We start from the raw sequence: 27,804 nt of genomic DNA, 5'->3' as shown, positions 1-27,804 counted from the left end.
GGTACTAAATGGTACCTTAAGATTTTATAAGGTATGGTACGATATTAGTACGAAAAAAAAATTAACTTCATTATTTTGAACTATAGATGATAGAACAGATGTTTAAAGTCTAAATAGCAATGCTATTGGAGTATATAAGATGAATACTTGAGGGTAACACGCCAAAACCTCTATGGCATATGCCGCATGCACAACATGCGCTACAACTTAAGAGTACATACATAGGAGTGGATACATTATACATGAATGATCATACAAATAAGAGGCATGTATGCTTGAGAGAGAGAGAGAGAGAGAGAGAGAGAGAGAGAGAGAGAGAGAGAGAGAGAATCACCCGTCAGACCTACGGGAGGAGATCGCTGCCGTCGCTTGTCAGACTTGCGACTCCTGGTCTTGCACGTTCTGTTGGGCGTTTGGTCGCGCCTATCTGCTGCTGCCCCATCACTTTGCCACACGTCGCAGATGCTCGCCTTGACTCGATCAACGTGCTGTCCTCTGGCCCTCCCGCTTGCGTTCGCCCATTTTTGCAGAAGGGCCGACCTGTTGAAAACCCTAATTCGACGGTCGTCAGACGAATAGAGCGTCTCGTCCAGGTTGCCACACAGCGAGAGAGATCGTGAGCGAGTAAGGGAAAGAGGTGTCGTGTTCCTTGCCTGTGGACGTGCCTTCCTTGCCGAGCGGGCGTCTGTTCCTGCTCGCGCGCTGCCTGAGCCTCTTCGTCAGTCCAGTGCAGGGTCCGTTCTGCCCGAGAGAGAGAGAGAGAGAGAGAGAGAGAGAGAGAGAGAGAGAGAGAGAGAGAGAGAGAGAGAGAGAGAGAGAGAGAGAGAGAGAGAGAGAGAGAGAGAGAGAGAGAGAGAGAGAGAGAGAGAGACCTGTGTCGTTTCTGCCTCCCGTGAGCTCTTGGCTCGGCATTTGACCGCATTTGATCGGCATAAGTAGTGATACAACATGGCTGGTCTGGATATGGCTTTTATAGACCAAACGGTGGCAGCTCTTGGTCCGGATTTTGATACAGAGGAACCAGAGGATATGGTTCCTTGCACAGAGGAGATGCCCCCTAGTCCTGACTTCGAGCCTGTGGGCAAACGCACCAAGCATACTTCGGAAGAGACAATGGATCATCAAGAACGTTCTTATGCTCAGGTTACCTCTGATTCTGTGGATTCTCAGGATGTTGACTGGGAGCATTTGCTAACACTCTGCTTGGCAATTATGTTCAACATAATCATGAAGCGTTTTCTGACTCTGGAACTGAAGATGTTCTGGAAGCCACTGTGGACTCGAAAAATGTCTTGCGCTCATTTTCAATGTTTTATGAACGTGCTGTTATATTCTTCTTCACTGGTAGGATCCCAGTGCTTTCCCGTATTCGCGAGTGGCTGCACAATCTGCTACAAGGGGAGTGTGTTGAAGAGATTTTTGTTGGGCCCCGAGGCTTCTATGAGGTGCTGTTGAAATCTGAGAAGCATTGTGCTGATCTCCTATTTAAATTGCCATTGTTCTTTGATCGCCATTTGGTCCATGTTGTGCCATGGCGCCCAATGGCAAATTTTCAGCGTCTGCTTCAACGTGAATGCTTGGTGTGGGTTGAAGTGGAAAATTGTCCGAGCCTCAGGGCCATGAATCGTAACCGTTTGTGTACGTTATGGGACACTGCTAGGAAAAGGCCTGCTTGGTTACGTCTTAATTGCTCTGGTATGCATCCTTTGCACTTTCATTTGAAATGGGAAAACTTTGCAGGGCATTGCTTTTCGTGTGGAAAATTGGGGCATTTTATGGCCGAATGCCCAGAGAAGCAACCGACTTCAGATGCTGAGCATGTTGTGCTGCCCATGGAAGATATGGTGCTTGATGCTCCGTCGCAGGATGCAACCCAGCCACCTAAAGTTTTGGATAAAGGTAAACAACATGTTTCGGGTTTGGATTCCCGTGGCAATGACTGGGTAGATGTACGTGCAAAAAAAGGTAAAAGGTTTGATGCCGGCATGGCGGATACTGTGCCTACTACTTCACAAGATTCCATGCGCACTTATATGCGCAGGAAAGAAATGTTATCTTTAGAGCACACTGCTCAATGCTAGGGTTTCTTCTGCTCGCCGTAATCAGCCTACTAGGAAAGTATATACGGACAGTCCAAAGGGTCCACCTGCTAAGTTGGCTTTTGATACTAGAGGTAACGTGATTCCCCCATGGGATCGTCGTTATCCCCGTTCGATCCCCAAGACAATGGATAACTGTCTACCTCCAAATCTGGCCGTCAGAACTCTTTTGCCGTGCTAGCTGATTTTTTGGATGATGGAGTCCTTGACATTCTAGCAGAAAAGGTTAAATCGAGGCAAGCTATGCCTCATATACCTGATTTTCTTTTTTGAATACACATGAAGAGAGCCACGTGGAATGTGCGAGGCATTTGTTCTCGCCATAAGCAACATGCTATGTGGACTGTATTGCATGAGAATCAGTGGGATGTCTTATGTGCTGTTGAGCATAAGAGTCACGCTGAAGTAGGAAAAGTTGTGGATTGCCATGGGTTTCGCTTGTTTTATGGAGGGACACATGCCATGCATTATTCTGGTGTGCTTATGATTGTACATGAGAAATATCAGCCCGTTCTTATTAAAAATGATGTACATGGCCGTTTTGTGATGATTGAAGTTTTATTTGAAGGAGAGATCTTATGGTTACTTGGCCTCTATGCTCCGAATGATCCTTTATCTCGTAGGGATCTTTGGAATACTTTGCATACCTCCTTGTCACTTGGCAGACGGGGTTTTTTTATGGGGGATTTTAATATGTGTGTTGATTCTTTACAGTCCACATCAGAGCATTTGGTGATGGACGCTCCCGAAAGTTGTGTGTGGAATGCGTTTGCTCTTGCCGTACTTAAGCAAGATCTCTGGTCTTGGCTACACCCTTCTTCTACAGCGTTTACTTTCCATTCTGCGCATAATGCAACTACATGGTCGCGGTTGGACCGCATGTACATTATGTAGAATGATGATTTTCTTCTTGAGATGCTCGAAATGAAAGTGTTGCAGCAATATGCCTTGTCGGACCATTTCCCTCTACAGCTTGAGATGCTTGCACAACCCATTGCACCTTTTAAGCAATTTCTGGATAGACTCCCTTTGCATTTCAACTCGTCTTATTTGAAGCATTCAATCTTTCAGGGCTATATGCAGCAATTGATTGATAGATTCTTATAGGACTTCTCCTCTGAGGGCAATGCTTCGTTTGAACGATTGCTCTCTAATGTGCAACGGGTTGTTCGGCAGTATGGGATCCATCATGCCTCTCTTTGTCGGCGGCGTCGACAAGCAGCGGAGGACTTACTGGCTTTGGTTCGTTCTCTGCTGGTGGACACTCCAGATGATGTATTTCTGCTACCATTGGCGATGGTTTGGCTGATCTTATTAAAGAGTTTCAGTTGAAATCTTATTAGTAGGCCAAATTGCAAAATTTGACTGAGAATTTGCAAGATAGTGCTTGTCAGACTCATAAGTTCTTTCGAGCTCTACATGCATCTCCTGCTCGAGAAAATATGACCAGACTCCTGGATCCAGAAGGTCAAATGGTCATTGATCCTCAGACTATTGTGAATATGTGTAGGAATTATTTTCTAGACCTTCTTGGTTCTTCTTCTTCACCTTCTGACCAAGTTACTCATGCATATTCAATTTTCTATGATTTGGTCCGCAATCAGGTTCCACATGACATGCAAACTACTTTGGAGACAGATATTTGTGAGGCGGAGGTTATGGATGTTTTGTTACACCTGCCCAAGGATAAAAGTTCCGATTGGGATGTTCTCACCAATGAATTCTTTAAGGCTTTTGCTACTCAATTGGTGAAACCATTGATGACTATGTTTCAGCAAGTTTGGGAAACGGGGTTCATGCCTTCCTCATGGAAAGAAGGTCTTATCAAACTGCTTCCAAAAGTTCCTTCGCCGTCAATGTTGAAACATTGGAGACCAATTTCTTTGATGGGTTCGATATATAAAATCTTTTCCAAAGTGATGGCGAATTGGGTTCACAAGCATCTTCCGGCCATTGTGCATCCTCTTCAATATGGTTTCATTAAGGGCCGAAACATTTTGCATAATATCTTAAATGTGCAAATGGCTATTGACTATGCAAGGCACTCTAATCAGGAAGTGGTATTGATTCAATTGGACCTAGAAAAGGCTTTTGATTATTTAGACCAGTCTTTCATTGCAGAACTTATGTCTACTATGGGCTTTGGTACTCGGATATCCCGCTTGATCTACACCATTAGTGCTGCGGCTTCTTCATGAGTTATGCTAAATGGCGGTGTTACCGAGCCATTTGTCCTTGCACGCTCTGTGAGACAGGGTTGCCCTTTGAGTCCTCTCTTCTTTGCCCTTGCGACTCATCCAGTTCTTTCGATGTTATCTTCTATGGCAGCTTCAACTCAGTTGGCTGGATTGTCGCTTCCTTTTGGACAGCACTTCATTAGTCAATCTTTGGCTGATGACAGCTTTATGATTTTGCGTGCGGACAAGGATAATCTTCACAAAGCATTAGATGTCTGGACGCTCTTTGGTCAAGCGTCTAGTCTTCATATCAATGCTTTCAAATCAGCCATTCTCAGTTGCACGGAGTCAGATTTACAGTCATTGGGCTGGCAGGGACTGGTTGTTCCCCGTGGTTCCGTTGTCAGCCATCTTGGGTACCCTTTGGGTGTTGATGCTTGGCCAAAGCAACTACTAGAGTGGATTTCACAGAAACTGACAGAGCCAAGTTTCTGTATTGGAAGTCGCAGGCTTGGCCCTTCCATGTTCGCCTCAAAGTGGCTCAGACAATTATGTTGCTAATGCTCACATATTTCTTGCCATTGCTGCCTTGGACTACTACTACTTTGAATGCTCTTACTCAGTACATTCGTTTCATATTATGGAAGAAGGAATCCTTGCATGCAGGCATTTCATGAATTTCTTGATCGCATGCATGTACCCCCAAACGTATGGGTGGTAGGGCTATTTTGGATGCCGAAACTCATATGCTGGCTCTTTGTTGGTCTCTTTTTCGTGCCATGTGCTTGGATCATCACCCGTGGGTCGTTATGGCCCGTTATTTTCTTGAGGATCACGGGCTTGTGCATGGTAATATCCAAATTCGGAGCTCCTGGTGGCATGTTCTTAATGCAGACTCTCGGTCCCTGCTTGCTCATTCGGTATGCTCCTAGAAATTGGTCCTTCAGAAGGCTCGGTGGCATCCAGCGGAGGACCGCTTACATACTAACTCTTTTCAATTGGAATTGTTGGCAGCCTCGCGATTACTTTCTTGGGAAGGCAAACATGAGCTCAGACCAAAATTTAACCGCATGGCACGTTTGGGCTTGACTTCAGTTGCAAATGCCACCCTTGCAAGTTGCAATGTGTCGATATCGTTTCGTATAGCTAGGAGGCTTTTCAGAATCCCTCGTGGATACTGTGATTTATGGGAACAGCTTTTGCTAGTGCTCCAGAGCAGACAACCGTTTCCTGCCCTTGCTTTGGATCGTCCTTGGCAGGATTGGGACCTTGCTGGTCGGTTGAATTTGGAAAAGGCCTCAGCTAACCAGGTGTATCATCTTCTGATTAAAGATCATCAATGGCTGGTTACTAAAGCTAATACTGTATGGGGATTGTGTAAATCTTAGTCCTGGTGGAAGGCAATTGTGATGGAGAGCTGGTTGAACGAGACACCTTTCAAATGCAAGGTCTTTCTTTGGAGGGTGATATTGGTGGTCTTCCTCTTGCTTCCGCCCTTTCTAAGCGTCGAATCTCTAACGGCAATTGTTTCTTTTGCACCACCAGTGTGGAATCGGCTCGTCATCGATTTATTTCTTGCCCTCTCGCTAAGAATATCTGGTCACTCTTGTCAGCGGTTTGGCAAGCAATGGTTGGTTTCTCGCTAAGCCCTTTTGATTAGGTTTTTGTACGGCCCAAATACCCCACACCGGCACAGTCGCATATGAAGATATTGTTTCACTTTCTTAGATACTGGTGCTGCTGGCACAATTGGACCACTCGGAATGCCTTTCTTTTTGATTCGGCCTCTAATGTTCCGGGACATATTGCGAGGCTTAGAGGTCTCCTGTATTGGCAGTTAGATCTCATTCGGCACTCTGACTTACTCCTTGGGGAGGACTTACTTCCTTGACATATGGCAATTTCCTCTGCGTCTTTACCATGACTTTTGTAACTCGATGGCTTAGAGCCATCGTGTATCTTGTAATCATGTAAACTTGTACATTTTTTTCGTAATTAATACAATTACCTTTTACTGAAAAAGAGAGAGAGAGAGAGAGAGAGAGAGAGAGAGAGAGAGAGAGAGAGATTACGAAAAAAAAGGGAGAGAGAGAGAGATGAAATGACATGAGATGCTTTATTAGCGTCTACAAGAGGCCAAAATGACTTGTGAGACCAATAGTTACCAAACAAACCACCAAAGGTTTTGGTAAAAGATTTATGAATTTTGTTATGGTTTTGTTTGGCATTGCTAAGGCTAAAGTAGCTACCGATGGTACATTGTCACAACTCTATAGAAACAGAATTTGTGTCCTTTTTCATTAATTTGTCTATATAATGATTTATTAAATTTGTTTCCTTTGCACTAATTAGATATAAAGAAAAGTGCATTGCAGCTGGCCACTGATGAGTGGTCACAGGTTATGGTGGACCCACACGGTGGGTTAGAGAAAAGATAGTTCACACTTCCACCTATATGGCCCGATTGGGCGCCTGTGACCAGAACTCACGCATATCAGGGTTAGACTCGCACATAGAAAGGATTGATGCCTTGAAGTGTGGTCTAGATCCGCCAGAACAGACAGTTACAATCAACAAGATGGCATGATCATGAAATGCTTGTACAATGTGCATGTGTGGGTTGAAAGCTTGAAATGCACATTTCTTTGCATAGGAAAGTCACATGAAGATTTTGATACCGTTTTTGCGATGTAAACGGAAAAAGCTTTCATATGACACCCATATTAGGGGGAGTCCCTAAATTTTAGGAGTCTCGAATTAGCCTAAAAATGCTAGTCCTAAAAAATAGGGATGTCATTCTAAAAATAGTAAATTCTGTACTTTGACTGTGCTTACTAAATTTGGTTGTTTCTATTCTTGACAGTATTCAGCCCAAAAAGGAAGGCCATAGAGAAAAGACAAGTGTCAAGACACTTGTCACACAAGTTTCCAAGTGTCCCACCACTTGTCACATCTCATGACATGTGGCTGGACATTTGTCTTGTGCTACTCCACTTTCCCCTTTTGTACTAGCTCTTCCCTCTCCTATAAATAAGAGCTCGTTTTTATTCATTCAGCATCATTTTTCTTTGCTGTAAACTCATGTACAACACCCACAGATAGCCAGAAACTGGCCCCATCCATCCCCATCATCATCCCCCGCTTCTCCATTATCAAATTCCTCCATATTCCCTCTTCTATCATTGTTGTTTTACAGGACAACAAGCCTGTAAATTCATTACAGCACCTCCTTCTCGAGCTCTTTCTTCCATTTTAGCAACAAGAAGCAAGCCCTATCCATGTACTGCTGTTCAACGATGGAGAAATGCTGATTTCCCCTCTTTCTTCTCTCATAGTGTAAAGAAATTAGTTCTTATCATTGCATAATAGATAATGCATGTGTATTTGTACATCTTTGCATAATCTTGTGAGAGTGAGAATTACTTCTCCTCACTCTCAGGTTGATTATAACTGAGCTCTTTCCTAAGGGACTTGGATTGAGCAGAAATACATTCCTTCCGGGGGGGGGGAGCTTTGCCTATCTTCAACCGTCAATCTTGTCTCCATTACTTTTATATTTTCATGGCTGTAATTTTGTGAGTAATTTTCATTTTCAGCTTTAAGTGTTCATTCTCTTTTATATTAAATCTCGAAAAGAAGCGAATATCATAATTGTTAAGCATACTACGTTGTTCGGGGCATTTACAGTGGTATCAGAGCTTTGGCTCGGTCCTCACCCCAACATTGGTAGTGCTTACAATTATAAGTTTGTTTGTTTTCAGCCCTTGCATTGAGTGCTTGAGCATATTTTTCTTAGAGTCTCAATGGATCAGTCGAGTGCTATTCGTCAAGCCATTCAAAGTCTTAGAGAGGAGAATCAACAAATTCGTGAGCAACTTCTCAAACTAGAAAAAGTTGAGAATCCCAAAGAATTCAAGGAAAGAAGTCCATCTGCTTTAAGGAGACAAAGCCATACCAATGAAAGGAGTCGATCAAGAAGTCCAACTACTTCTAAGAGACAGTCCCATTCTACTTCAAGACAAAGAAAGAGATCGCATCGAAGCTCATCCTCTTTTTCAAAGTCATCTGGCGCCTACTCTGATGGATCCTCTTCTAGTGACGAAGAGTCACACCCTTCTCGTGGAAGACCTCATCATCGTCAAAGGCGTCGACATTCTTCACCCTCGTCTCCATCTTCATCCCCATCAAGCACTTCATCATCTTCAACCTCAAGATCCGGGCATGGACGAAGGCATAAGAAGAAGAAGAAGACTAAGTCACTATCTCAACTTGAAAAGAAGATCAAGTTCAATATGTATGATGGTTCCCGAAATCCTGATCTTCTTCTGAAGTTTATTCATCAATTTCAAATTTTGAATGGTCGTGACAAGTATAAAGAAAAAGAAAAGATTAAGTTTGCAGCTTTACATTTGACCGACTTAGCCCATACTTGGTGGACGGGGTTGGAATATGATCATGCTGCCCCAAAATCATGGCGGTTCTTTGTTCGCATGATACAAAGCCAATTTCTTTCTGTTCATTTCAAAAGAGATGTAAAAATGGAATGGGATCGGCTTTGGCAAAGGAAAAATGAGTCACTTGGTGACTATACCAAGAGATTTTGGGAGCTACTTTTGAAGGTCCAACATTTCAAGAAGATCAGCAGTTCGGAAAAGCTTAGGAAGTTTCAAGGAGGTTTGCATTTTAAACTTCGTACTGCTCTTAATCATTATCATTGTTCTAGTCTCAAGGAACTCATTGACCATGCTGAGACATGGGAAATGGAGCACAATGGCAATAAATCATTTCAAAAGAATGATAAGAAGAAAATAGCTGATGATGAAGAGTATTCAGCCCCAAATGAAGGACAAAAACAGCGGCAAAAGCAGCCATCAAATCAAAAAAAGATGAAGCTCTATGCACCTCCTAATGCTTCTTAATTTCACTCCAATCTATACCCACAAGCAAAGCAACTTTTCGAAGAAGAAAAGCAGCGCTTCATGAAAGAAGAGAAGTGCTTTAAATGTGGACAAACAGGCCACATAGCGAAGCAATGTCCAAACAAAGGACAAACCAAGGTTTCTGACAATAAGCCTAATTCGCCAGTGAAAATCAATGCTATCAGTGATGTAGTTGCAAACACAACTCACACTCTAGAGATGCACAAATTATTAAAAGCTTAGGGACAGTTGCAAGGTAAGCAAGCACTATTCTTGATAGATCTTGGGGCGAATGAAAATGTCATTTCCTTGCAATTAGCTAAAGAGCTTGGATTAAAGAATGAAGAGATGGACACTCCGGCAGAAGTTCTCCAAGCTTTAAATGCCGATGAAGGTGACACAGTGAAGACTGTGACACCCTACATTGGCAAGCTCAAGTTTCAAATTCAAGGCTACAGTGACGAAGATACCTTCTGTATCTGAGACCTTGATGGTTGCAATGTGATTCTTGGCATGCCCTGGAATCATAGAGTAGATTCAACCATCTTCTCTCAGAAAAAGAAGGTAGAACTCACCAACAAAGGCAAGAAGTACGAGATCCAAGCTGGAGTTTCTGGAGACACCATACCTATGGTAAGCCATATGCAAGTCTTTAGAGCAATTAATTGTGTTCAATGTTGTTTGCTTTATATCACTGATGTAAAAGATAATATGAATGCTGAAAACCAAGAGTGACTTCAGCTCTTGGAAAAGTATAAAGATTGTTTTTCGGAAGATCTTCCTTATCAGCTTCCCCCAGAAAGGCCAGAAGACCATCATATTGATATTATTCCGGGCAGTTCTCCTCCTAATATAGCACCATACCGTGTGAGCCGTCCTCAACAAGAAGAAATCAGAAAGCAAGTGGAAGATCTACTCAACCGTGGGCTAATTAGGCCAAGTAGCTCACCATTTTGTTCACCGGTTCTTCTTGTTCAAAAGAAAGATGGCACATTCAGGATGTGCATTGATTATCGAGCCCTCAATAAAATCACTGTGAAGAATCGGTTTCCTATTTCCAGAATTGACGACATTTTGGATCATCTAGGAGGCTCAAAGGTTTTCAGTCGCATTGATCTAAAGAGTGGTTATCATCAAATTAGGGTAATACCACAAGATGTACACAAAACTGCTTTCCGCACTTCATACGGTCTTTATGAATTCTTGGTGGTTCCTTTCGGATTAACCAATGCACTAGCCACCTTTAATCGAATGATGGAGCGCATCTTTAGAGAGCATCGACAATATGTCGGTACTTTCTTTGATGATATTCTTGTCTTTAGCAAGAATGAAGAAGAGCATCATCAGCACTTGGAGATTGTTCTACAATTACTTCAACAAAATCAACTCTTGGTAAATGGTAAAAAGAGTGAATTTTTCATGCATAAAATAAATTACCTTTGGCATGCCATCTCTTCTGAAGGGATTGAGATGGATCTTGAAAAGATCAAGATAATCCAAGAATGGCCCCATCTTCATGATGTACATGAGGTGCGATCGTTTCTTGGCTTATGCTCTTATTACCGCCGCTTCATCAAACATTTTGCACCTATGGCTTCTCCACTTCATGACCTTACAAAGAAGAAGACCTCTTTCCAATGGAAGAAAAAAAAGAAGGCAGCCTTCACAAGGCTGAAAATAGCTCTTACTTTTGGACTTGTTCTTATCATTCTAGATTTGGTAAAACCATTTGTGATGGAAGCAAATGCTTGCGGTGATTGTATTGGTTTAGTGCTAAATCAAGAAGGCTATGCCGTAGCCTTTGAAAGCCGCCGTCTAAATGATGTGGAGAAAAGGTATGACATTTATGAAAAGGAGCTCTTAGCAGTGGTTCATGCTTTGAAGATATGGATACATTATCTTTTAGGCAATGAATTCCTTATTAAAATTGATCATCAGAGCTTGAAGTATTTCAAGACTCAAAAGCATTTGCAGGAGAAACATGCAAGATGGGAAAATTTCTTGTCTATGTTTCATTTTCAAATTATGTACACTTCAGGGAAACAAAATGTAGTTGCTGATGCACTTTCTAGAGTGCCTCGCATTGCAACTATTACAGTGGCTCATCATGAAGATTTTCAAATGATGAAGAATACTTATGATGAAGATACTGATTTTGCAGCAATTTGGTCAAATTTACAGCAAGGAGGTTCTCATCCAAATTATTCCATCAAAGATGGTTACCTTCTCATGAACAATTGCCTTTGTATCACTCTTCCTGTTCGACAAAAGGTGCTTAAAGAAAGTCATGAACCCCCTTATGCAGGGCATAGAGGGAGGGCTCCACTCTAAGTGCAATTGAGCGCTACTTTTATTGGCCAACATTACGAAGAGATACACATAACTTCATTGAGGCTTGTCTAGTATGCCAAAAATTCAAGTATGATAGGTAGAAGACTCCAGGATTGTTGCAACCTCTTCCAGTGCCCAAAGATCCATGGGAATCTATCACAATGGATTTCATCTCAGGTATTCCAAGAACACCTCAAGGTCATGATATGATTTGGGTCATAATTGATCGATTCAGCAAGCAATCACATTTTATTCCATGTCATAAAACATTGAAATCCGCACAAGCTGCAAGACTTTTCATTCAACATATCTTCAGATTATATGGTATGCATTCTGAGATCATTTCAGATAGAGACTCCAAATTCACAAGTAACTTTTGGCATGCTTTATTTGAGAATTTGGGAACCACTTTAAAGTTCTCCTCAGGTTTTCATCCTCAAATTGACGGCCAAACAGAGGTGATGAATCTCACTCTTTTGGATATGTTGAAAGTTTATGTTAGTGAATATAAGTTACAATGGGAGAAATATCTTCTGTTATTGGAGTTTGCTTACAACAATACAGTGCACTCATCCATAGGGAAAGCTCCAAATGAAATAGTACAGGGTAAAGTGATTCCTCCTCCAATTATTCGCACTAAAGATAAGATTTTTGCTGCTGATGAGTTTGCTTCAGATTTAAAAACAGCAATCAAGTTTGAGCCACTATCAAAGTTGCCCAAGAGCGACAAAAGAAGCAAGCAAATAAACGAAGAAGACCTTTGGCTTTTGAAAAAGGTCAATATGTCTTGCTAAAGTTTGATAAAAGCAGGCTCAAACAAGGTTCCGGTCAAAATTCATCTTTTCCAAAGCTCTCTAGTAGATACTTTGGACCCTTCAAAGTGATTGAGAAAATAAATGAAGTTTCTTATCGACTTGAGCTTCCTGCTCATTGAAAAATACACAATGCTTTTCATGTAAGTTTGCTAAAACCTTACATAGGACCAGAACCAAAGGAACCCATTACTGAAGATCCCCTAGAAGTTGAAGAGACAGAGCAACTCTTGGAACCTGAACAGATTTTGTTTCACAAGGATCGAACCACGAGAAGTGGCCTTGTGACACGAAAATTCTTACTAAAATTCAAGAATCTACCCACAACAGATGCATAGTGGATAGATGAAAAATTCATAAAGGATTACCCATACATTCTTCAGCCATATCAAGAAGCTTTTCAGCTCTGAGGACAACTGAATAAAAGCCAAAGGGCTGTCACAACTCTATAGAAACAGAATTTGTATCCTTTTTCATTAATTTGTCTATATAATGATTTATTAAATTTGTTTCCTTTGCACTAATTAGATATAAGGAAAAGTGCATTGGAGCTGGCCACTGATGAGTGGTCACAGGTTATGGTGGACCCACGCGGTGGGTTAGAGAAAAGATAGTTCACACTTCCACCTATATGGCCCGATTGGGCGCCTGTGACCAGAACTCACGCATATCAGGGTTAGACTCGCACACAGAAAGGATTGATGCCTTGAAGTGTGGTCTAGATCCGTCAGAACAGACAGTTACAATCAACAAGATGGCATGATCATGAAATGCTTGTACAATGTGCATGTGTGGGTTGAAAGCTTGAAATGCACATTTCTTTGCATAGGAAAGTCACATGAAGATTTTGATACCGTTTTTGCGATGTAAACGGAAAAAGATTTCATATGACACCCATATTGGGGGGGTCCCTAAAATTTAGGAGTCTCGAATTAGCCTAAAAATGCTAGTTCTAAAAAATAGGGATGTCATTCTAAAAATAGTAAATTCTGTACTCTGACTGTGCTTACTAAATTTGGTTGTTTCTATTCTTGACAGTATTCAGCCCAAACAGGAAGGCCATAGAGAAAAGACAAGTGTCAAGACACTTGTCACACAAGTTTCCAAGTGTCCCACCACTTGTCATATCTCATGACATGTGGCTGGACACTTGTCTTGTGCTACTCCACTTTCCCCTTTTGTACTAGCTCTTCCCTCTCCTATAAATAAGAGCTCGCTTTTATTCATTCAGCATCATTTTTCTTTGCTGTAAACTCATGTACAGCATCCACAGATAGCCAAAAACTGGCCCCATCCATCCCCATCATCATCCCCTACTTCTCCATTATCAAATTCCTCCATATTCCCTCTTCTATCAGTGTTGTTTTACATGACAGCAAGCCTGTAAATTCATTACAGCACCTCCTTCTCGAGCTCTTTCTTCCATTTTAGCAACAAGAAGCAAGCCCTATTCATGTATTGCTGTTCAATGATGGAGAAAGGCAGATTTTCCCTCTTTCTTCTCTCATACTGTAAAGAAATCAATTCTTATCATTGCATAATAGATAATGCATGTGTGTTTGTACATCTTTGCATGATCTTGTGAGAGTGAGAATTACTTCTCCTCACTCTCAGGTTGATTGTAACTGAGCTCTTTCCTAAGGGACTTGGGTTGAGCAGAAATACATTCCTTCGGGGGGGGGGAGGGGAAGCTTTGCCCATCTTCAACCCTCAATCTTGTCTCCATTACTTTTACATTTTCATGGCTGTAATTTTGTGAGTAATTTTCATTTTCAGCTTTAAGTGTTTATTCTCTTTTATATTAAATCTCGAAAACAAGTGAATATCATAATTGTTAAGCATACTACGTTGTTCGGGGCGTTTACATACATTCACTAATTCGTGTACTCTCAGAAGGTACATTAGGCCAAGCTATCCTCTGGCCTAGTTTTATTAGCAACGTGTACTAATGCTTTGGGTTGGGTGGTGCAAAATGAGCTGTGAACAAAGGTAAAATCAATAGGATTTAGTTACTTGATGATTCTCAAATGGTGCTGAATTTATTTATTGATGACACTAACATATTGTGAAAAATGATGGGACATCAATTAAAAACGTATGGAACTGCTTGAATACCTTATGTATGGCCTTTGGCTCTAGGATAAATCATAACAAAACATGTATGAGGAGTCTAATCAAGCTTCCACCCCCTTTCTTGGTTGATCGATCAAGGCTACAAAATCACCACCACAACAACAACAACAACAATCAACAACCCAAATCACCACCAGCAACAACAATCACGCAAACAAAGAAGAAGAAGAAGAAGAAGCTTGTTTTTTGGTACGAATTCGTAGGGTACGGTACGGTACGAACCGTATAGTACGAACCAGTACGTACTGCATACGAGTGCAACTATGCTTTGAATAATACCCAAAAGCAAAGTCCTGGTACACATTTGTACATCTTGTTTGAGTTTGGGTCCCCCTGTAAGGGTCCTCCAAATAGCAGGCTGGAATATCTACTTCAACAACTAGGCAACCCATGAAATCTGTGATATGCAAATCACACTTTGAGATCAAGAGACTTGCTGCCCTGCATAACATACTTGCAAATCATGCATCCTTGAGTTGGATAAGCAGTTGCTATCCTTGAGTTTGTAAGCAAAGGATCATATTGACATTTCAGTTGTGTTTACAAAAGAGAACATGCATTTTTCAGAGTGCTCAAAAAAGAGGTAAAAGACTTATAATAGTTTCTTGATGAGTTTAATGTGAAAAAAGCAAGAAATACAAGTTATAGAGTGGAAAAAATTGAAGTAAGAAGGAAATGGAGGAAGAGGAAGCAAGCTGAATTTCTGGAATGCAAGATGATATTCAAGGGTTGTGAACATATCAAAACCCTAGAGTGGCCACCCTTTTCTTTTCTTAAAAACATGTGCAAACACAAAGTAATTGGAGTTAGGTGGAAAGACGTATACAAGGATAAAAATGCACCTACACAAACAAGTTGAATCCACTAATTGTAGTCAGGTAGAAAAGACCTGCACAAGGACAGAAATAAGGGGAAATGCATCAAAGCAATGCATGTAACCTAAGTGCTATAGAAAGATTCAATTTGCAAAACTGAAATGGGTTAAACAGACAGGGCTAGGATGCCGAAATGGACTGCTGGAAACATCAGTAAACTCTCTAGGATGTGTGCTCGAGCAAGGATAGAGAGATGCTCCAAATTCCTCAACTTCTTTAGAAGAAAGCTTGCTATATCAGGTCTGTACACAGCAGCAGCTGAAGCAGAGAACCTTAATTACAAGGTCACAGTTGATAAAGACAGTTGAAAGATGATAATTTCTGTTGTGTTTTTGCTTTTGTGGGTGTTAAAAATTGACACGAGTTGGCTGTTAACAGTTCAAAAACAGATCTCTTCGTTGAGAGAAAAAAGTTGAACTTCAAACTTGAATTGATGAGTGGCACACTTAGATACATATTCCATGAAGAAATCCTTCTTTATTTTGAACTTTAAATTGCCTTTTTCACCCTTCCAGAAAAGGATTTTGAGAAATTTGTAGAAGGGACATGCCATGAGTTAGCTGAGGCAAATCAGCCAACAGCTGTTCGTTTGATAGGTCCATATGGCAGGTTGTGCCATGTGGCATATGGAGCTTACATTCTCTAAGTTGACTGCTCTTATCGTGATTGGGAGGACATTGCATTTTAGTGTTTTCTTCCACTGATATGGGACTAACACTCTAAACATTCTCCTTATCAGCTCCACTTGAGTGGACCAATGCCAGATTACTTGAGAAGATACTCTGCAGAGCCACATTCGTTGAAAATTCTCATGTATTTGTCCATCGGTTTTGGGTCTCATCATCTACGCTGGCTTCATCATTTTGCCATTCAAGGGAGTATCTTGACTTGAATTAAAGAAATAACTTCCACCGTACATGTAGGGAGTATACCTTGAGCATGGAATAAGGAATTAACTTCCAGCTTGCATTTTGGTGTGGGTGCATGCATGCACACACATAATGCATGCCACAGTTGGTTTCTTTCTTTCATGGAACGGTTCTCATTAAAAAATGTCTTTGTATTATCACTCTCACACGTGTTCCTACACATGCTTTCTTGTGCAAGCACATAAAAATCATATTCAGTGTTTCCTAAAGTTTGCAGCATGAAATGGAATTTCTAAGGCAAGGAGTTGAAAGGTGTTATGCACCACAGGTAAATGCTCATGAATTTGATTCTTGTTGTTAGCAGGCTGATCTTATAGTGAGGGAAGATGATGAAATTGCCAAGCAACTCCAGAAGTCTCATATAGATTTGAAGGATCAGGTTTTGACTGTGTTAATAATCGACTTTCTAAGGCAACTGAAAACAAAATAGTAAAGACTTGAGTTGCAATTCTATCATCACTTATAGAGACTATTATGGGCTTGTTGTACAGATACATGCAAATAAAGAGCGCTTGACATCCTTGGAAATAGTGGTTTCAAGAAGCAGAGCTGCTGAAGAAAGGTAAGGTGTTTTTTGGCCTTTAGAAGGCTGTCAAGACCATAAAAGTTACGGACTAATTTTACTTAAGAAGCAAGCTCGCTCAAAAAAATGCGTGCTTTAATGCTCATTCTATACATGCTTTAAGGTTGGAAAATAAAAATTTCTTTGCCTGGCTGATCCACAACTTCTTATCTGCAGGGAAAGAGAGAGACTGGCCATGTCAAAACTAGTTGAGATTGCATTCACCAAACGAGTGGTATCATCCTTGTCTTGTATTATCAGATTTGGTTATGAACGAGCTGTTTCACACTCTCTCAGCAGCTTTTGTTTGCTTTTCTTTTGTAGCTGTATTTAGGACTTGAGTAGGCTAGGTGAAGTACAAAGAAATGAAAACGTTAGGTAATGACTTATACTTTCAGAAACAGTTGCAGGATTTTGTTAGCTGTTTAAATGAAAAATGCAGGTGCTTAGCTCCAACTTGAGTTAGCTTTAAATTGTGACATACAAGTATGCCATGAAGAATGAAGTGGCCTTTGAATTGGACAGTGCTTTTGACTCATAAGCAAAGGTGATCCAGCTTTATGATCACCTTGTCAGGAGCTGTAATTCAATATCTATATTGTGTTTCTGGTTTGCAGGGTTGCCGTGGTGGTGTTGTAGGGGTTCCTGGGATCAAAAGTTCCGCGTCAAAGGGTGCAAGAGCTGCTGCTTTAACATTTGCAAAACGAGCACTGGCAAGGTGGAGACATTTTACAGAGACTGGAGAAAGCTGCTTCACTGATCCTGTCCTTCGAAACAACCTTTTCTGCATTGTGCCAGAAAATGGAGAAGCCAAATCTTTAACAATCATGGGTGAAATTCAAGGAGTTGGAATCAATTTGCTGGGCTCTTCAAAGTTGAAGCCAGCAGGTTTGTTTTTCTATACTATATTTTTATCTTAAAAGGGTGCTTGCTTGAGTGTGTTGCGATAACAAGAGTGGCAACATATGTTACTCAAAAAGAAATCTGGAGAATACAAGTTTCAACATCAGGGCAGGAGCAGAAAAAGTAAAAGGCTTTTATGAAAGCTGGAGAGCACAAGGAATCTCAAGAAAGTCTCTGGAAAAAGGGGTAAGAAGCCAAGATGGGGGGTTATAGATCTAGGAGAGGCTGGTATCACACACTGTAACGAATGGACTATGCAGCCCAGTAAACAGGGGCACCTACAAATGCCAGCAGTTCTGATGCCAATGATCCCAAAGAGTGTGAATGATTGTTTTACCAAGATAACAGCTACTGGTCCCAGATCATGTTGATGAAGGCATACCGCCTTGAAAGGCTGCCATTGGTCTTCCGAACCTCCAGAGTCCCATGCAGTTGGTATCATCTGAGCCTTGTAGGGAAAGGCTCAAAGTAATGCAGCCCGCACTTGGCTCAGCCTGTTCAACAACCTTGCAGACTCCTGGCTGCACCACCTGTAGGCTGTACCTCAGTCTAAAGATGGTGCCTCAGGATCTCTAAGCATTGCATGGGGCACCTGGTACATGTGCTGCACCTGTGCAAGCTAGCTGGGCATAGTGAGACCCACTGTGAGCCACCAGCAAAAGGCTCAATGATACTGTTCCCTGTGTCTAGTTTAAAGGCCTTCACCCATCTCTTTATGTAAGCAAAAGCCTCCCCATGTTCACATTGTAAGTGAAGAACCTGGTAGGCCAGCCCTCTCCAATGGGGCACCACTTCTAATGATCATGTTCTTCTTCCACTCCCACACTTCTGTCCACAGGTCAGAAGGATGACAAACTTCACTCCAAAAGAGTCTCAAAGCCAGTGTAGGTTCCAAGAGTGCCTGAGAGGAGGATTTGGCTTACCAAATCAAGGTGATAGTAGAAGAAAACTATGGTGTTAAGTAAGCTTCCGTAGGTTGTTGAGGATTTGGCTGCAGCCATTGATGGTAATAGGGAGCATCAATCTCCTGTTGGCAATTGTCATGACCGTGGTCAACCCTGACACCTGTCATGCGCTCTTGATTAGCAGAACTGTAGGTATCCTTTCTTTTTCTTGAAGTGATCTAACAGGATTGGTATACTAGGCTGCCCATAGAACATGAAAACACCCTCCTAGACATTGCCCACCAGCTGTTCTATTGTTTTGTTCAAACTGGTAGGCTGCATGCGAAACTTCCTGTGAAAGCCCTGCCAAAATCTCACAAAGAAGGTTGCAAAGGAAGTTGAAGAGGGGATAGAATTGTCAAGGTGGTGGTTTAAGACCATCTCGGGGATGGCTTTCACCACCTGCCTAGTTGAGTATGTCAGCCCTACAGTCTCTCCTAAAGGTGAAGCTATCAGGTTTACTTCCTAAATTGAGTGCTTGCATCAAGGTTTACCCAGCAGGGCTTGCCTTTGAATTCTGGATCAATGATTTCTAACCTGATCTTGGATCTAAGTCAATGACCATCTATCAAGCTACGTTCGTCTGAGTCCTTGGCTCTATTGGATCAGCACCAGAGAAAGTTCTGGAACAGGCAGGGCAGCTATGAAGTTTACTATGCCAGCCTGTCGCTAGAGCATCCTAGTTGACCACTAGGGTCTTGGCCCCCTAGCAGGTATGGTTGGGCAATGGGCCATGGTCACTTTAGCTAATGAAGTCTAAAACTGGCAATGCATTGCTGAAGCGGATATCTAAGCCAACCTGAAATCCCAAATTTGGGCTATTTTCTCTCTACCCAATTGTTCTAACCCAGTTGGGGGACTCAGATTTGTGCTAGCATCTAGGCCTGTGAGGATATCAGTTGACTTGACCTTCAAAGCTAGCAGAGACCTCTTCCATAGCTTGTTTATTAGAGAATGAGGTATCATATGTCTCATCATATTCACCTTGGTTTTGAGCAGGACCTGCTTCTCTTGCTGATCTAGTTTCTTGCTCATGTTGTTGCTGTTGTACATGCGTGATGATAATTCAATCTTAAGTTTGGCATTTTAACCCCCTTGCTCAATTTGAAAGGCTTCGTACTCAATTAAGCTTGAACTTCCTGTTTGTTTGCATGAAGAGCCATTCCATCTGCATAATTAGAATCTAGGAGCTCTGCTCTTCTGGTGATAAAGAACATGCAAGCCCCAGAGCCCTATGGAACAAGTCTGAAGGAACAGGAGGAGGAAGTACAGAGCTAGGGCGACTATGTGACTGCTGATGATGGACTTCTTCTTTCATTTACCTCATTGTTAATTTACCTAGACAAATCTGAAATCCTGCTGATCCATTGCAGAAGGAAGCCCATGACCACTCCCAAAAGTCCCAGATCACACTTCATAGGCCTCCTTGAAGTCCAAGAGCAGTCAGGACCATCATCTGCTGACCATTAAGCTGTGCACACTGGCTTCAAAGAAAGTGAAGGTGTCTTTCCTGAACAAACCCTGTCTGTACATCATATACCATTTCTCAGTGTAGACCCTGTAGTCTGCTGCTAATGAATTTGCCAATGCCTCATAGGCAACTAAGAGAAGGTGATGGAAAGCTATTGACTAGCCCTTCTCAAACAGTGATAAACAGGCTTTGGACAGCCCATCCATTCTGGGGCACGTCAACCCCTCCTCCGAGGCTGCAAGATCTTATTGTAAAGATATGCTACAGTTTGTGGGAGAAAACACAGAATGCACGAACAAGACTAAAACTCGATAACTCAGACAAATAGAGAAGACACACTAGGGGAATGGCTCACCCCAATATTTGGCAAACTATGAACAAGCTAGTCATGAGCCGCCTTCCAATGGTACTCGTAGTTGAGGTGGCTGAACCAAGCCCCTTGCCCCTGGCATGACACCTGCTTCGTCTTGCCATCAAAATCCCGAAAAAAGTTTGCATCAATTCCACTATGAGGCCTATTCCATGAATTTTTCTCATTGAAAGGAGGTTGTAAGCTAGGCCTGGTACATAAAGGACCTCCAATGTATTAACATTGCTGTGTCCATCCGGAATAAGTTGCATGTGACTAGTGCCCTGTATGGGAACTGAAGAATGATCAGCAAATGGACTATGCCCATGGATCGGATGCGTGTGGGGCAATACCATCTAGAGTCATATGGCAGAAAGTGCCACTGTCTACAATCCACTCTTGAGATTGGGGGGCCATCAACGTTGCATCGGGTGTAGAAGACTCGATAACTTCTAGATGAAAAAAAATTGGTGATAATGGAGCAGCCATTGCTCTTGTTGCATTGGAGTCCTGCATAGATTTCTTCTTCTTTGCATCCTTATTGTCCTTGTTGGGGCAGTCTTTCTTCCAAAGAGTCTTACCACACGTGCGACAAGTAGACTCGTCTTTCTTGGTTTTATCATCCTTCTCGTCATTCCCCTTCTTTTGGAAGCTTTGGTTCCCATTTAATAGTGTTAGAACACTCGAGGTGGTTAATGTGGAATAAAATGCACCAAATCCACTGGCTTTGGGGGGTGCCAGGGGGGGGGGGGCGCAACTTTGACAACAGAGTCATTGGCATATCTTCTATTGGAATCACCTTGCTGGCATTCAGAATCTGCATTTGCAATTGTATGAGCTTGTTAATGTGTTGGCACATAGAGGTGGATTTTTTTGGGTTCAAAGTCCCCATTTGAACCTCCAAAGACATTGGCTTCATAGGCGTCATTTGATTGTAAAGCTGGTCCTGATCAAATCTCATGAGCACTTGTCAAATGCTTAATGTGAGCAGTCACGACCGATGTGCATGAGAGGAAAAGGAATGAGTGAATGTAAGCATTCCACTTTTCCCAATGTGTATGCACCTTCTCCAACACCTTCTCCTCTTGAGAAAGAGTGGAAAATTTTTGACTTTTGGATGGTCAATTGCTTCAGTCACAAGCTTTGGAAGATGATAGGACTCCGAGATGGCCTCCATCATTATGCACCAAAAGCTGTAATTTTCTCCAAGCTTCTGATCGTGTTGGAGTGCTAGTAGGATGATCTTGTGGTCCATAATGTCCTAGATTTCCAAATTTGCTTCAGAAGACATTGCCATTGAATAGCTCTGCACGAAATGGGTGGCTCCCTTTGACTCTGAAAAGCCAGCCAGCTGGGACTTCTTTCGCTCATCCATGAGCAAACTTAACTGCCAGAGGTGATTAAAAACTCAAATTTTCTCCAAAAGGCTCAAAACATAGCCTTTCCCATGCTTTGACAGCAGTTCCTGCACAAATAAACAGCAAACAAGCCTCCTTTTGCGCGTGCTTTGGCTCACCTCATCCTTGACTTGATGCCCAGCCCTCCCGCTCCCGCCTATATGCTGAAAACACAGCCTTCTTGTTGTGCCGAATCCTCCTCTAGTCTATTCAAGCTTGATCAGCCCTGAACTTGATCTGGTACCATGTTAGAGTGCTGTGTTGTGGAAGCGTGTGCTTTACTGATCAAACATGCTGAACGCAAAGAGAAGAGACAGAGAGGGAAAGAAACATTAGACCACTGAGAAGAGAGCAGAACTTTGAAATGCTCAAGAAGAGACAAAATCTGAGTACAAGGCTGTGTGTACTGCTGGAACACCTCAACCTGCATACACAACAATGGATGGGAGCAGTCTGATGACAGGCTTCAAATTCTGAGAGAGAGAGAGAGAGAGAGAGAGAGAGAGAGAGAGAGAGAGAGAGATCAGTCAGCCTGTTCAGATCAGGCAGACTGGACAGGTCCTGTTGCCTGCCATGTGGCAGCAGGTCTGTTGGAGAGACCTGCCTGCCTCCTTGTGAAGGGACCCAGCCTGCTGCACACTTCCTGTCCACAGAGGGCCCTGCTGCCTGTGACTGCCCACAAAGGGACCTGCTGCCCATGCTGGTTATAGCTTGCTCAGCTGTCCACTATCCCCTGCCTGCCTGGTCCAGGAGGTGCCCATGCTAACATAAAGGAGGCTACTGTTTTACCTGTTGAGGTGCTTGTCTAGACACGATCCTTGTTTACCTCACATCTTCTTCCTGTAGATGAACATGCCAAGAATTTTGTATATAACCACAAGGCTCATGCAAGAGTGAAAGGCAAATATTTGCTGCCAGGTTGATAGCATGTTTCTCTTAAATAAGTTTATCCTGATGGTCCACCAGTCTCTGTATTCCAGATATGCTAAAAAAGAGCTGCTCTGTATGCGATCTACTTATTGGGTGAAGGTCGGTTGGGATTTTGTGGTGTTTTTTTTTTGGGGGGGGGGGGTGGGGGGGGCAGGGGGGAGTACGCTTACTGCAGTGTTTGGTGCCCACCATCTTCTATGGAACTTGATCCTTTTTAAAAACTTACACCTGGCATTGGGATAAATGTTTAGAGAGAAAAATCCAATCTTTACCCTAAGCTGATAGTAAATGTGATATCAAGCATCTGCAACAATGGATGCGGTCCGTGAATGGCAAGTATTCTTCTCAAAGGGTTGAGTTGTCCCTTCCTGTAAGCCTCTGCTCAGGAGATCATTCCAGCTGGTAACAGGCCAGCATGTCATGAGAAGGGAAATTTAGAAATTTCAGTGCCTTGAACTGTGGAGCAGTGCAATCTTTGCCTTTAGGACTCTTGTTTGGGTCACATCTTCACCCTACAGTAAAAAGCAGAAAACTAGTGGTCAAATGTATGCTGTGCAAGGAGTGGTACTGGTGATTTTCTTCTGTGCAAGGACTTGCACTGGTGCTTTTCTTTTTCCTGCTGCACATACAGTTTTCGATAATAACTACTTCTCTCTTTGGGGATGTGGATCAACAGTGTCAGATGGAAGTGGACGGCTGCTGCCTATAGTTGGCATGGACAAGGCAGATCTGGACTCCTCTGAGAGTGGCCAAGTAGCAGCCACTTCTTCAGAAAGATTTGGAGATAAGGATGACATTGCGTCTTCTCGACTTAAAGAAAGAGAAGCTTTACTGAAAGATGTGGGCAGTGTTGGTCCTGGGAACATTCTTGGTGGCACAAAGGGAAAGAGGAGCGAAAGAGAACGGGATGGTAAAAGTCAGGGTAAGGAAATTGTTGGCAGTAGTAAAGGTGTGCGACAAGCCCTTGGCACAATAAAAGGTGAGCGAAAGACAAAAACAAAGCCAAGGCAGAAGACTGCACCACTTTTGAAAGCTGTGAATGGTTTATTGGGAAAACCTTCAGAGGTGTCAAAAGATGGTGGGTCTTCTCCTGATAGGTCATTGAAACCTAAAGAGGAACTACTCAGTGGTGTTGCTGAAGTACAGCCTGAAGCTGAAGGAGCACTTGATCTCTCACACTTGCCAATTCCTAGCATGGATGAACTTGGAGGGCAGGGTCAGGATTTGGGTTCATGGCTGGATTTTGAAGATCCTGTTCTAGGGGACACAGGAGGGGATTACATGGGTCTTCATGTCCCAATGGATGACTTGGCAGACCTGGTGATGATGTGAGCTGTGACAGTCAGTACTGGATGGTGATCAGCATGACAAGTCTGCAGATGGTTGGGACAGGTGTAACCATGAAATTTATACGTGGACAGTATTCACGAAGGATTTTTCCCTGGAAAGGACCATCCGGAGAAAAAATTCCATCCCTTTACGAAGGTGTTAGCCCAAGCAGTGCACCCAAAAGAAGGCTTGTACATTACAAATTCTGGAGAGCACAGGCCTCCTTGTAACAAATTGTGAAGTTCGTCAGTCAACTATGGTATGTACATGCAAGCTCCATCTTCCTTGCCCTTTGAAGGGAGCAGCACCTGATCCAAAGCTTTTAAATGTTGGTTCAGGTGGCCGGGGGGCTTGGCACACATTCATTTCTGATCATTCATAAATGGCTACCCATCCGTCCATAAGTTGTACCCTCTGATTAATGAAGCTTCAATACAGAGTCTGCCTTGCTTGTAAGAGCACATGCTTTTTTGAAGTGCTCTTTCATCCAACTGAAAAAATGAGCCTTCTTTTGTTTGAGGTTTTCCAAAGAGACTTGGAAGTTTCACAATCAATTTACATGCCTGTCATAAGCTGTTGAACTGTTGGTGCCAAATGTTTGCAAGTGCTTTGAATAACCTTTTGGAACCACTTAGGTAAGTGCGTGCAAGCTGCTGGGTCAAAATTTTGCCATCTTCATAGTGAGCACGTCTTGGCTATACTTCATTATCTCCCACAAAGTCATGAGTTAATTCACCTGCTGCAGGTGCCAATTGCAATCGACCCTTTGCTTGTAGCTCATTCGGGGCTTTCAAACTAGGCCTTCTGGTTATGCCGATGACCTTGATAATCAATTTTAGTCTTCTGCAATTAAAGCACCAAAGTGGGAATTTAAGGCAATGCAGTGTGTATATTCTATATTCTTTCAAAACCGAAAATAGATACCGAATGTAACCATTTCATAACCATTCAAATGATAAGAAAACATTGATTCTCTATGAAGAAACCATGATTGTTATACCTTTAAAGTCATAATGGCTATCAGATTGTTATACCTTTAAAGTCATAATGGCTATCATTGGTGCACATTTACAATTTGAATATCTAGATGAAATTGCAACTTACAAGATAAAACATCCTTCAATACACGAATGAGTTGGCATACAAAGACTTTTCTACATAACATTTGTGGCAATTTTGATCTCTTACAATCAAGATGCACTATGGAAAATGTACGAATCTTTAAGCCACATACGATCCATATTTTCAGATTAAGTTGGAATTAAAGTCACACATGAAGACTTGAATGTGGATGGACTGATCTCTTGGTCTAGACTAATGGTGTTAAGCATAAGTTTTGTAATTAGCCATAAAGTGGTTGTGAGCCACAATTGGAATAACATGTGCATACAATGTAGAATTTGACGATACACTGCAATATGTATACATGTAGAAGGATAAAGTTTGAACAACTTAATTAAAAATTGACAATATGTGGCAAAGTAGGTTTCCACAACTACAAAAAATTATACATAAAACTTTTTTTGGAGCTAAAATCTTGAGAGGTCTTATCTGATTGTGACAATTTTTGTGGGTATATAGTGCAAACTCTTTTTCATCAAAATTTTAGGATAATAATAAATTTATTCAAGGTTCTTTTGTTTGGGGGTATGAAATTTCCTCCCCCTAGCACAACCGGTCTAAGTGGCAATCATAAAATTGTAAGAAAGAATATACTTAACTCATGATTCACAAGTAAGCATTAGGGGAATATGTATCCCAAAAGGGCCTTGTAAGGAATGGATTTGAAAATAGAAGCTTGGAAAAATTTCCATTCCATGGCCATCATTACATGTTATTTTGTCCCTTGGCCCCTCAATATACTTGAGATCTACCCTACTTTTTATGGAGGGCCCCATCTTGAAGGTAGTTGGCTTCCCTACTTTTTAACCTAGTTTGGCTTTTTATTTCCTCCCAAAACAAGCTTTTTTAATCCTAAAAATTATCCAACTATAGTATATGTTTAAATTTTTTACCTTTTGCCCTCTATTTTGAACTCCAAGGCCATTGAACCAAAGTTTTGCCTTGTGATTCCATCGATCAACTCTTCTTTCCTACAAAACCCCACCCTTATGGTCGCACGCTCTACTCTTTACTAAGAACATACAAGGCTATGGTCACGGTGGAAACATAAAGCATCTCTTTGCTCTTCTATGTTCTTCCTAACCATGAAGATGTGGGGAGAGAGATCCTTCTAGGTTGTCCATTTAAGTATCAACTCCATGGAAATGTTGACTATGTAAATAATTGCATCCATTTGACATTTCTTAGGGCTAAAGTGATCTTTTCTTTATGTAAAGAATTACATGATGTAGCGTAAAGAATTTGAGCAAGAAAGAGAGAGTACACAACAAATAAGAGACACACAAATTTTCTTTAATTTCAAACAGACGTATAAAGATGGCTCTATCTACCCATGTGCTTTCATTGTGAAGCTTCGATGGTGATCTAGAACAATGATAGATGAAGAGCTTAAGGCTGGTTGGAAGAACTCAAATTGGTCGAGAGATAGATGATGGCTCTAGGGGTCTCTCTTTTATAGCATGTGAAGGCAATCAAGTCGGCTTGTCCAACCTATAATATTATGGACCTTCACTAGTTGGCTAGAAAATATTTTAGAGAATGTTCCCTTTATTGTCAAGGTAGGGGTGTTGCGCCTAAATTCCCATTAACGGGGCAACCCCCCTTCCCCAAGGTAGTCCAGGGTCTAAGGGCCACAAAAATAGGGATTCCTTGATAACTCCTACATCATGCAACTTGCTGTAGTATGTAAATTTTTTTTCAAAGAGCTCTCTTTGAAAATTGATCATAATTTGGCGACAAGGTCCTCAACTTGAGAGATATCTTATCACACGTTGCTATATACTTTCCTATGAATGTCTCTAGACATCCATACTTTTTCTTTATAAAAGTACTCATTAAAGGTGATCAAAACTCAATTTTTATGCCAAATTTTTTAATATTAGGCAATTACTATGATTTCGGGCACTAAAAAATGACCCTATTTTTTACCTAATTTATTCTAGGATCCATATTTTTAGCCTAAAAAGTGAAATTTTGCTTAAAATAAAAACATTGATAGTATGCCTCTAATTGCTATCGACTTAACTATTCTAGCCAATCTAAATATTAGATACACAAAGGTCACCTTTTTGCTATCCAATCGTAAAGATCTTATTGGACATACAAATCAAGACCCAATCCCAATGTTTGAGCTCACATATACTTCTTCTCATAGTGGGAGACCTCACCACTCCATAAATGAACTACATCCTTGCCCCAACACCAAGTTGTTGAAGATGAAGTAGATTCTTCATAAGAGCTTTGGTGAAGACATTTTCTCCATTCTCCTACATTGGTAAGCTTTACTGTCCCATTCTTGATCAAATCATGCATATAGTGATAGTGGATATTTATATGTTTGGTGTGTGCATGAAATACTAGATTTTTGGCAATGGTCATACAACTTTTATTTGTCACATCTTAATATTGTCAAATCTTCATCCTACACTTCCATATGCCATAAGATCATTCTCAACCATACCTCTCCACATGCATCAAAACAAGCTACCTTATACTTTGCTTTGGTAGAAGGCAGTGCCACT

General features: G+C 41.7%; 1 protein-coding gene across 3 annotated transcripts in view; it reads left to right on the top strand.

Annotated features, from left to right (window-relative positions):
- Positions 1-24,864, top strand: part of LOC148033518 (uncharacterized) — a 49,717-nt gene extending 24,853 nt beyond the window's left edge. Inside the window, exons 13-17 of one of the 3 annotated variants that reach the window (XM_087681467.1) lie at positions 16,580-16,654; positions 16,767-16,837; positions 17,015-17,072; positions 17,455-17,725; positions 23,508-24,864. In XM_087681467.1, the coding sequence (XP_087537593.1) occupies positions 16,580-16,654; positions 16,767-16,837; positions 17,015-17,072; positions 17,455-17,725; positions 23,508-24,163 (1,131 nt within the window). In that variant the 3' untranslated portion in view covers positions 24,164-24,864. The remainder of the gene's footprint in view (positions 1-16,579; positions 16,655-16,766; positions 16,838-17,014; positions 17,073-17,454; positions 17,726-23,507) is intronic. The other 2 variants (XM_087681466.1, XM_087681465.1) reach the window with 2 other exon arrangements.
- The last annotated feature ends 2,940 nt before the right edge of the window (positions 24,865-27,804 follow it).

This window comes from Lygodium microphyllum, chromosome 7 (assembly GCF_053477565.2).
Source record: "Lygodium microphyllum isolate KBCC chromosome 7, Lygodium_microphyllum_v1.1.10, whole genome shotgun sequence".
Classification (NCBI taxonomy): domain Eukaryota; kingdom Viridiplantae; phylum Streptophyta; class Polypodiopsida; order Schizaeales; family Lygodiaceae; genus Lygodium; species Lygodium microphyllum.
The sequence above is the reverse complement of the archived record's forward strand: the minus strand, read 5'-3'. Positions and strand labels throughout refer to the sequence as shown.